Source organism: Bactrocera latifrons, unplaced genomic scaffold (assembly GCF_001853355.1).
Source record: "Bactrocera latifrons isolate USDA-ARS-PBARC rearing strain unplaced genomic scaffold, ASM185335v1 scaffold_94, whole genome shotgun sequence".
Classification (NCBI taxonomy): domain Eukaryota; kingdom Metazoa; phylum Arthropoda; class Insecta; order Diptera; family Tephritidae; genus Bactrocera; species Bactrocera latifrons.
Window position 1 is genome coordinate 598,842 of NW_017537645.1, and position 12,260 is coordinate 611,101.

The 12,260-nt window shown below is 34.5% G+C and overlaps 1 protein-coding gene across 1 annotated transcript in view; it reads left to right on the forward strand.

The window, feature by feature from the left end:
- Nucleotides 1–8,535, forward strand: part of LOC108977712 (cytoplasmic polyadenylation element-binding protein) — a 62,106-nt gene extending 53,571 nt beyond the window's left edge. Inside the window, exons 4-10 of the mRNA XM_018947559.1 lie at nucleotides 3,281–3,417; nucleotides 3,547–3,724; nucleotides 3,810–4,474; nucleotides 4,547–4,727; nucleotides 4,802–4,967; nucleotides 6,571–6,790; nucleotides 6,983–8,535. Of these exons, the coding sequence (XP_018803104.1) occupies nucleotides 3,281–3,417; nucleotides 3,547–3,724; nucleotides 3,810–4,474; nucleotides 4,547–4,727; nucleotides 4,802–4,967; nucleotides 6,571–6,790; nucleotides 6,983–7,433 (1,998 nt within the window). The 3' untranslated portion in view covers nucleotides 7,434–8,535. The remainder of the gene's footprint in view (nucleotides 1–3,280; nucleotides 3,418–3,546; nucleotides 3,725–3,809; nucleotides 4,475–4,546; nucleotides 4,728–4,801; nucleotides 4,968–6,570; nucleotides 6,791–6,982) is intronic.
- Nucleotides 8,536–12,260: the final 3,725 nt, after the last annotated feature.

Sequence of the window (12,260 nt, forward strand, 5' to 3'; positions counted from 1 at the left end):
CATAATAATATTGCGGCTAATTGTTTTTGTTACTCGTATTTTGCACAGTAGTGTATTAAATGCACCCTTTTGCACTGCACTGCGGCTTTACTTAAATACAAATACTTAAGCTTAACTAATATATAAAGAAGTGCCTAATTTTACTACTTAAATGGCTTGATGTAGTTAGTTTACTTAATCACGCTTATAAGTTTGCTGTAAGTTATTGTTGTAAAAAAATATGCAGTTAGTAAAATACTATGAATGTATTGTTAGAAATATACAGTTAGAATTCTTTAAATAGTAATTGTAAGAAAAAACAACAAGCAAGGAAAGGCTAAGTTCGTGTGCAACCAAACAATTACATATATACATATATTCATCCTTCGATTTCATTTATTAAATATACATATATATAATATATAACTCACCGCTGACCGGCATATTCGTTATAAGCTTTGTTAGACGAAAATCAGATAATGTACAGGAGCTAGGGTTAGTATCACCCGATTTAATCCATTTTTGCCAATACCACATACTAACGGATGATCTAAGCAGAGGTACTTTTTCAATAGCCTACTTTTAATAGATCACACGTGAGTCGTGTCAAGTTGTGGTGTTATTTGTTTACTAATAGACCGCGTCCAGCATGCAGTGAGAAAATTAAATATTCCAACCCTAGTTGAGACTGCGGAGAGTAGGTCTTAAGAGCTCTTAAATTGAAAGCGTTCAAAATACAGTTTTGAGCAAGAACTGAAACCGCTCGATCTTACCAAGCGACATCGCTTCGCTCTATTGGCAATACCGTTTCGATTCAGGCCTTGGAGGAAAACAGCACGCGTGTCATTCGCAACTAATTGCGGTCACTTAGTAATTTGAAAATATTTATATTAGGTATATGGGGGCTCAGAAAGTATTGACCCGACTTAACCAGACATAATATTTTCAGGGAAGGATTATCCATACGTTCATACGTTTTCGCCCATCTCGGAAGAGATTCATCAAGATATGCCAATTTTTACTGAAGTTACGGCATGCACAGACGGACGGATGGTCAGACAAACTGTCACCCGGATTTCGACTCGGTTCATTATCCTAATCATTTATATATATATATAACCCTATATCTAACTCGAAGAGTTCGTCCGGAAAGTAATAGGTCTGATCCTCTTCCGCCGCGACTGTAATTCGGAGCGTGCGCGCACCGATTGGATTCGGTAGAGGACGTTCCTAGCGAACGGGCGGCTGGTCAGTTGTCTCCGAGCACCTGAGTAGTCAGGACAAACATTTTCGCCAGACGAGTTTCTGTGAGTGGTGCACGCCGTAAATGCAGCGATCGTTAGAGCAGAAGTACGCGATTAAATGCTGTGTGAAACTCAGTAAATGTGCGTTTGATATGATCAGACAGGCTTATGTAAATGTTGATTTAGCAAGAAATGGTATGTTTTGGTCGCACCAGACCTTTTTGGAGGGCCGACAAGTGATCACTGATGAACACCGGAGGAATGAGCAAATCCAAAGTGAAAACTACGCTCATTGCCATTTTGGACATCAAAGGCATCGTCCACCATGAATTTGTTCCTCCTGCACAAACAGTGAATGCATGCCAAGTTTTACGTGGAAGTCCTCAAGAGACTCAATCGAAGTGTCAATCGTATCCGACCAGACATAGAAGCGGATTGGAAGTTGCGCCATGTAAACGTCCTGGCTCACACCATCTTTCTTGTGAACACCATCTTTCTTGTGGCCCCTCTGGACTTTTTTTGTTTTCTTGCCGAAAAGGCCGATGGAAGAGGATCCAAGCAGCATGCAGCTCGGCTCTCAAGGCTATTCCGGAGAATGCCTTCCGTCACGCCTTCAATGCTTGGAAATCACGCTGGCAGCGCTACATCGACGCAGAAGAAGCCTATTTTAAAAGTTTTTAAAGAATTGTAACGATTGGTCCAATAAATTTTTTGAAATCGACTCAGTTCTATTACTTTCCGGTAACCCTATACAAAGAACCGTTAGGTGAACAAAACTAATATATAAACATGTTGAAAGAATATAAAAAGAAAAAACGATAACTTAGGGTGCACCGAAACTATAATATCCTTCACAAATACAAATTGTTCTTGCAAGAACTTATATCAATCCGTAAGAACATATTAAAAATTTTAGGAGCTAGGCGAAAGTAGAAGATTTAGTCAGATTTGAAATAACACAATGGATTCGTAAACCTTGCTGCCAACCAAAAATCATTGCAAAGAATTGGAAAATTAAAAAATTTTTTAAAAAGTTTTTAAACATTTGATATTAGTAATTACCGAATAAATTAAATTTTATATATTCTCCCTATTAAATTAAGCAGCACAAGTTTCTACTAAGTTAATGAGCTACTGGTTCCGTTGTGATAATTAAGCATGTCGCTTGAAATTGAGCCCAGTCTGTTTTCTAAATGACCACACCTAAAGCAAGCGCCCTTTAAGAAATTCTGCTCAGTCACTTCACATTTGGTAAAAAAGTTAATAGTAATTGGTGCAATGAATATATCTAATCATTCTCCACACAACTATCAACGTTAACTCCAGAGAACAGTGATCGTTCTTATCATGTACATATGTCTAATGAATCGTTACCAGTTATAATCGGATCCGCAATTGATTGGTTTGAAACCCAGAAAAACTACTATTATTCAGACTCGGTCAGAAAATTTACTCTTCAGACATCAATAAGAAAGATAAAACTTTAAGGCTTAGATTGAGATCAATCCCCGCATTGGTTAAGATCGCGCCAAGGCTAGGCGCTACTATTCCGGAACTCGAAAGAAGTGTTAACATCTTGTCACTAACGAAGTTAGGAATCGTCATGGAAGAATTTTGGGCTAGCTATTGAAATAAATATTGATTAGTGGACAAAGATTTTATTTATCATTCACTATCCTGCAACGGAAGTCTGTGAAAAGTCGAAGGATCCATCAAGGACCAGACACAAATAATTTTAGTGACAGACACCTAGATCAACATAGATACTTAGCTCATATTTTATTTAATATATGTATGCATTAATTTACGAATATAATTTGTGGTTATTTCAAATCGTTCAATGAAGTAGTTTATATAAAAAATACATACTCACATAAAGTAATGCATTTAACAATTTTGTCTCTGCCTTTTTGCGCTGAAGAACTCTCCTCAAACTATTATCGACTATTATGGATTTTGATTTTTAATTTTAACATATTTATTGTTTATTTTCCTTTTCTTGTTGTATGTTCTTCTACTTTTTTCTTTAAATGAAATGGAAACGAATTTGGTTTTAGTTTGAAAATGTTGCACAAAATAACACACCACTTAAGGTATTTCAAAGAAACATCAGCTTCGATTGTTCTGCACCTTTATCGCCAAGTACGCCCACCACTATTTACAATCGCTCTTTTCTCAATTCACCTTTAGTCAGGTAAAGCTCACTTTTAACTTTTTTACAATAATTAATTTAACATTTCACATACACTTATTGCTCAAACGGCAGCTTATGAGAAATAATATTCAAAAATTATTACTTTTTCGTTATAATTTGAAATTCTAGCGATGGCAGCAACTCATCGAGCGCCAATGGTCTATCGGTTGATTCGATACCGTTGATGTATCAGAATAATTTCGTGAGCAGCGGCATTGGTGGTTGTCTCTCGAATAGTCGCTCGAACTCGCCGGAGAGTCAGAACAGCAATCAATCCAATGTGGAGCACAATTTGATAGATATGATCGTAAGTTGCCACACAATACAAATATTTACTCAACGGAAAAAAAAAACATTTTCTTAAACCTTACTGCCTTCTCTAATCGCAACAGAACCTGCTCTCTGTGGCAGACAATAATGACTCGCAAATGTCACTGCAACAGCAGCAGCAATTGTCATCGCAATTGTCGCAACAACAACTAACACAGCTGTCAACGCAGCCGCAACAGCTGCCAGCATCACTGCATTTCGAGCAGTCATTGCCGTTCGGGCAACAACAGCAGCAAACATCTACTACCTCTCTGGGCAATCTGGGGAATGGCAATAACGGTCTGTCGGGCTTTACCACAAATCTCTTCGACGAACAGCAATTGCAGAACTTCGATGCACTCACCGCTGTCGATTTGGAATTGTCGAAGCTGCAAAATATGCAGGCATTCAACACGCTCAAGCTGTTGCAAGCACAGTCGCAACAGGTGCCACTGCTCAATCACTTGCTGCAGGGCTACAACAATGGCATGAACCAGTTCAAGGGCTTGCCACAGCCACAAGCGCAACCGCAGTCGGCCGCTGCCGCAGATGCGCATTTGGACCGCGTTGCAAAGTTCTATCGCAGTTCGGCCGCACTCTATGATGCCACTTGCACTTGGAGCGGACAGTTGCCGCCGCGTTCGCATCGCATGTTAAATTACTCGCCTAAAGTGTTTCTCGGTGGCATACCCTGGGACATAAGCGAACAGTCGCTGATACAGATATTCAAGCCGTTTGGACAAATTAGGTAGAGTATACATCAATGCCTCGTTTTTTCGATAGAGAATTCGAGCGTTTTGATTTTCTTCATTTTTTACAGAGTCGAGTGGCCCGGTAAAGAGCAACAGGCGGCGCAACCGAAGGGTTATGTCTACATAATCTTCGAATCCGACAAACAAGTGAAGGCTCTACTATCCGCTTGCGTTTTACAAGTCGATGACTCACAGAGTGGTGGGATTTATTATTTCAAAATTTCTTCTCGACGCATCAAAGCCAAGGACGTAAGTTGTTCCCCTTGTAAAAATCTTTGGCTCATGCTGCTAATTTTAAATTATTTTAAACGCTTTTTGTAAAGGTTGAGGTCATTCCTTGGATTATTGCCGATTCAAATTTTGTCAAGTCTACGTCACAGAAATTAGATCCAACCAAAACCGTATTTGTGGGTGCATTGCATGGCAAGCTCACCGCAGAGGGTCTCGCAAAAATAATGGATGACCTCTTCGATGGCGTGCTATATGCAGGTGAGATAATTATCTTTTATGTTATGTTTACATAAAACATTTAAAATATCATATTTAGTTTTTTATGTGAGTAATGCAAAAATTTCCCAAAACCAAATAGTGTTAATTGCAACATGCTTTAGAATTGATATTTTCAAAGACTTTAAATTGTTATATAGGCACATAATTATGTTGACACCAAGCTATTTTTTTAAAAAGGGGGAAGCATCAAATGCTGGTGTGCGGAACTTAAATCCGCTAAACGTAACCTATTTTCAAATTCAGACTCCGCTACGGAACCACCTGATTAAGTATTACTTCGTGGGAATGATAAGACATTTAAGTCTCCTCTATGGCACGAACTGATGGACGCTTAATCTGCTCTTTATCTCAGTTTTGTCATAATTGAAGCTTTCGCTGACTGAAACACGGGTATCGTCAAATACCACCGAGTGTAGTTTTAACTTTTTCCTTTGTACTTTAAAAGCGAATAAAAGAATACATGATCAGAGTCTTCAAAGCACTCTTAACTTCGGGAAATTCGGACTAATATCGTGCTGAAATAAAGTAAAGGTAGCTTCTACAGCACTTACTATTTGGATTAGGTGGAAATCTAGCTCCACTTGTCGTCTGTCGATCCACGAATTGATGTCCGTCTTATTTGGTTGGTAGATGCTTGAATGCCTGCCAGCATCTGATACAACCTATATCATTACTTTTGTTAAAAGAAATCGCCGGCTGGAACGCACGCAGCCTTTATTTCCTATCATTTTTGATAAGATGTTCCGAATTTTTTTCACTTTACCTACAGTGTATTCTATGTGAGCTTTAAATTTGAGACTTTCGTCTATTATTAGTCCCAGATACTTTAATTGTGGCTATGAATGAACCTCACATTCTTCTATGGTGAGAGATATATAATACTTACCTCCACCTTTTTAGTACTTATGAGCAAGACTTCTGTCTTTTGCTAAGGCATTTCGAAATAACAACTCAGGCGATCACTTAACAATTCAGCCGTATGCCGTATTTGAAAAGTTGTAAAAGAGCTGCTTTGAAACCATCATTGGTCCATATTTTTTTAAAACATAAGATGGAGCTAACGAGCTAATCCTAAAGTGCAAGCAACAAAATTTTCCAATCACTGGCCAGCTGACCTTTAAGATCTGTGGAAATATGAAGTCGATGGAGAACTCTCTTTTTTTACCTAGGACTAGGAATAGGTTTGGTCCAGTACTCAGCAAAAACAGTCCATTTCGCCGTATAGCGATTGAATATCCAAATTTTCCGAAATTTTTCGAAGAATAATATATGTGACCTGGTCTACGAAAAGGGAGCTAACGTGCGAAAACTACTTTTCTGGGAAACAGCTGTTAAAAAAAAAGCATCTCATCTTCCATCCGAATCAACTAAAAAGYGAAAATTAATTTTTTGACACCTAAGCCCCCTTTCCGTAGACCAGGTCACATATATTGTATTACCTCTTCATATCCCGAATGAGATATAAGTATCCAAACAAAGTTTGTAATAACCAGAAGGAAACGTCGAAGACTCCATAAATTATATACCCTCAATGTGATGTTGTGTTTTTATTAATTAATGTAATCTGCGCTATTTTTTCCAGGTATTGATACCGACAAATACAAATATCCCATTGGTTCCGGACGCGTTACTTTCAACAACAATCGCTCGTATATGAAGGCGGTTTCGGCGGCGTTCATCGAAATACGCACGTCTAAGTTCACGAAGAAAGTGCAGGTTGATCCATATCTTGAAGACTCGCTCTGTTCGATCTGTGGTGTGCAGCATGGACCATACTTCTGTCGCGAATTGTCGTGCTTTAGGTAAGTTAAAATTAAGAAAAAGGATATTTTTAATATTAATCGATATATTATCTAACGAAAATTGAAATATTAAACGGAAAAGGCATTTTTTCTTACAAATATTTTCTTATAAATTCGTTTTTACATTAATTTTTGAATACATTTAATAGATTTTATGAATTTTGACTTTTTGAATTTTTGATCTAAAAACAGATACTTTTGTCGTGCCTGCTGGCAGTGGCAACATTCCTCGGACGGCGTCAAAAATCATAAGCCGCTTACGAGAAACTCCAAATCACAAATGTTAGTGGGGATTGGGCCGGCGTCCTCCACAGCTTCCTTGTCTTCCTTGAGCTCGACACCACAGCCACAACAACAACCACAATTGCACTCGCAACATACGCCACCACAATCACAACAACATCAGCAGCAACAGGCGCATGCTCATCAGCATCATATGAATGGTGGTGGCTTTCAGTTGGAGCATGCGCAGCAGCAACAAACCAACTCACACATGCAGCGCTTGAATCAGCTGCAGCAGCATCAACATCAACAACAACAACGTCAGCATCGCACTTCGCCACAACCCATGTTTCAGCTGAACCAACAATTACAACACCAGCAACAACAACAACAACAAAATCAGCAACAATCTATATTTTAAGCCGTGCTTTGCTAGCGTTAAGCCAAAAACTCAATGGAATTGTTAAGTTGCTAGTTGAACTAGCTTATCACACAAACCTATATCTACATATACTATACTCGTATATCTATATATACCATATATCGACATATAACCAATTGAATAGTGTGTAAATTAATTTAGTTACAAGCCTACTTTCCTTTACAATTTCCTTTTTTTTTTTTCTTCTTTATGATTTTTGTTAGACCTAATTGTAAGCAAACATAAAATGTTGTGTTTCATTTCCTGTAAATATTGTATAGTTTTTAGGGACATTATTAAATTTTTTTTGTTTTTTTTTTTTGTTTTTTGAAATGCTTCTCCGCATTGAGGCACTCATCTGAGTTGAGCTGCAAATTTAATGAGAACTTTTAGGTTTTTAGGTATCTAGTGAGCTGCCAATTGCTGCATTGTATATATATATACATATAATACATACAGACAACAAAAAGAACAAGTACTCGTGTAACATATCAACTGTTTGCAATTTTATTTTAAGCTTATACATATGTACATACACTAACTTAGCTGCTTTCTAAAAGCTGAACTATTCTATTAAGTTTTGCGTTTGTTCGCTCTAAATGTAACTGTAATTACTTAGGACACTCTTAAGGCTTGCTATGTTTTAGAAATTACTTATTTCTAATTAGTTTAGCAATTATGTTTGTAGTTTACCAAATAACTATTTGTAAATAAGCTAACTTAAGATGATTGAGGATTATTTTTCTACAGAATTTACATATTTATTTACATTTAAGCACATAATTGGTGGAAAAATCAGTTTTACTTTAGTATTGAAAATTGAACATTTTCCAACACAATTGCAAGGTTTTGTAAACGAATTTATTTATTTGTGTATGCCTTTTTAATGCGGATGTTTGCTTTCAAACTTTATGTCATCAACACGCCTCCTCTAGTTAATGTTTGTTATTTATATTTGCATTGTTTATTCGAATTAATTATATTGTGTACCTAACGGTTTCATTTTGTTATTGTTAGTATTATTACAAAATTATTTTTGTTCATTTTGATTATTATTTCGTAGCTTTTGTTCGAAGCTGAAATTCAAATAACGAATTTGAATCATTTCAATGCCTGTCAATGAATCGATTTAAGTTGCTTTTTTTGTTTTTGTGAAAATAAATTTTCAGTTTTTCTTTATAAAAAAATATTATTATTTATTGAATTTTGTATCATCTCCAAGATAATTATAAAAAGAAGGATCACTCGAGGCGCCCCACTTAAAGAAATAACACTGAAATTTTAAATTCTTATTATCATTCAAAATTATTTGGCATTAATTTTTTGAAGATTATCACTTTCAAATGTTGGACACGGCTGCGATTCTCGTTCGAGCATTCGGAAACTGACGAATGACACTTGTGATATTTTGCTCCAACGCCTAAATCTAGTCGTAATTGACCGCGTAGACTTTAGACTTTGCATATTCCCACAGAAAAAAGTCTAACGGTGTGATATCCGACAATCTTGGTGGTGCTTCAATTTCAGACATCAAGTCATGGCGCGATCGCCAAAATAAACCGTTTTTTTTTCTGGATGAAATGGCAGTTATTGCAACTCTTCAGGTTGAGCTTCGTCCCAAATGCGGCAATTTCGCCTGTTTACATACCCATTAAGACAGAAATAGGCATCATCGCTGAACAAAGTTTGGTTCAAAACGATGCGATGTCGCCTGGGAAGGTTAAAATATCGACGTTAAATAGGCCACGTAGGAAGGGCTATTTTAAGCACATCATTAGAGAGAGATTCTTTCTGTATTTCAATTAGATTTCATATTGACCAATTAATGCTTTATAAAGTCAACCGGAAATTTTAAAATCTTTATAATAGTATATGGGGTCTAAAGAAAGTCTCGAGTTTATACATTTTTGCCACAAATACATTCTGTCATCACAAAAATGTTCAATTCTTGACCGATATTTTCGGTACAAATTATATATACTGCCGTGATCAAATTGAATTTTTAATTTATACTTCGGGCGTTTTTCGAATCGGTAAATTTGTGACATCTATGCTAGATTTCACGTCAAAATATTAATTAGTACTTGAGATATGCGTCGGTTTGTGACGCTCTAAAAGTGAATTCTTCGATTTTTATTGAACAAAGAAATGTGCTAATGCACCATCTCATACTGCATTGATAATTCGTGATCAGTAGGAGGGGCTTACTTTAAAGGAGATGAAATGGACAAAATTAACTTTTCAATTTGATCACAATATTATACGTATACCCTAAGGTTCACATGTTCAGAGTTTTGGATCCTTAAAAAGCTATTTTCCTTTTTCGACAATTTAGGCTCGTAAGATTTATTTTAATAACTGTGTACTAAATTACAGTTTTCACCTTAATTTATATTAATATAGCGGGCGTTACAGTTGTCTTATTACGCCTTTTTGCAATAGCGACCCCTCTTAGGTGCCAAGCAATACATATATATTATATGTAACAAAATATTTCAAGGCATCTCCATTTTTACTCAAGTTATGGCTTTCACTGAAACACTCACGCACGGACGGACGAACAAACAGTCACCCAAATTTTAACTCATTATTTTTTATTTTTAAGTGATACAAACAACCGCTAAATAGAGGGTCTCAAAAAATTGCCACGTAAACATACCCACAATTCAAATGCACACAGCAATAGGAAGCCAAAAAAAATTATTACTGTAGAATAATGTCGCAATGTCCGGTACTATGGAAAAATTGGAAAAAACTTCTACGAAACGATGATTGCCTGAAGAGAAAAACGATTACTGAACCACCTTTGTTGACGGTTTAGATTTTTTTTGTAAATATTAAATAATTAAAATTGGTGATTTCTTTAGTTTCCGACATAGACAAGCCTATAAGGAATACAATATAAAATTTTCAGATAAATCGACTAAGAAATCGTGGGTATAGTTTTAAAAATACATTTTATAACTCCGAAAAGATTTTATATTTTGAAAAATCCCCTTGTTGGCATATTCTTCATTAGTTAAACTTTCAAAGTATAATAAAACATCGATTGGTTTTGTTTCTAGACTAGAATTTTTAGATAGCGTACCTCTCGGCATAGAATAACTAACCAGAAACTAAACGCTATGACTCCTGTAGCTCGAATTTTTGGAAATATTTTCAAAATTTATATATATTTGTTAAGATTTGTTCTATATATTATAACTTATACAATTAGTATAAAATATCAAAATATTTATTACAACAATTTTTAATATTTTTGTTTACTTCACTATAAGTTTTTCCCTTCAATGATGTAAAGTTTGAAATCGAATAACAGACCATACTGCATTTGTTAAAATAATTTGCGCCAAATTAATAATAATTTTAAACCTCATGCCTCTTCTACATATTTAGACAATCGATAACACACACACATGCAAGTGTTTGTGAAAAATAAACAATACAAGCAATTTAAAATTAAAAAAAAAATCAAAATAAATTAAAATTTATTTGCACCTAAGCTAAAAGTATCCTAGAAATTAAAAGAAAGAATGAGATATTGGGGGAAAAGCGCCCAGTGTTGCATTTCATAAGCAAGTACTAGTCCCAACCCACGAAGTTACTTTTCGGTTTCCAAACGCTTTGAGAGCCTCAACACAATGCATTGTACAAAATATTGCCGCTTTTGCTGATGCTGCTGCTGCTTACATAAGTATTTATAGTAAACCATAATAATAATAATAATAATAATACAATAATAACAACAACAAACACATATTATGCCTTAATAATTTATTTTAGATGCTAATCCAATTTTTATATTACAAAATATTAGTACCTTAAACATGTTTTAACCAATTGGGTGGATTTATGCGCCCTGAAATTATTAAATTATAGCGAATATACGTAATTTGGGAAATGAAAATGAAAGACCAAACAGCATTCACCACTTTTTTTGTTAACCATAAATTTATTGAGCCAATTTTGTTCGTGTGAAGTGTGAAGAAAACGCTTGAACTTTTGTTTAAAAAGCAAAGTTTAAAATATTTATGAAAGTGCTTTGTTAACCGTTTCTTATGGTTTATAGTAAGAAATATTTGCTCATTTTATTTTTTAATTTTTATTACAAACATTCGTAAAAAAATTTAAAATAAAGTATGCAGAGAAAACCTACAGGGATTTTATTGTAGCGAACATTACGTTAAATCGTAACACAAAATATTATAAATAATAATAAAACACAAACAATTCACAAAAATAAAAAACAAAAAACTAAATGATATTGTAAATGCAAAAACAATTAGCATATAAGAAAATATACATATATTGTATACACAGTGGTTATATATTACAATTAAAAGCATATATAACTGAGTAAATAATGATATGCTTGAATTCAGATTTTTTTTTTGTAGATTATGTTAATTTGCCCAATATTTATATTTAGCTTTTAGTATGTTTATATAGTTTCGAAAATACTTGGAAACTTTCATTTTTAAAATTTAACTTTTTCAAAAATCATTTTCGAAAATAATGTATTTTTGGAAATTTTCATTTTAACAATATTACTTTTTCGAAAAAATAATATTTTTGGAAATTTTCATTTTAAAATTTTACTTTTTCGGAAATAATGTATTTTTGGAAATTTTCATTTTAACAATTTTACTTTTTCGAAAAAATAATATTTTTGAAAATTTTCATTTTAAAATTTTACTTTTTCGGAAATAATGTATTTTTGGAAATTTTCATTGTAACAATTTTACTTTTTCGAAAAAATAATATTTTTGAAAATTTTCATTTTAAAACTTTACTTTTTCGGAAATAATGTATTTTTGGAAATTTTCA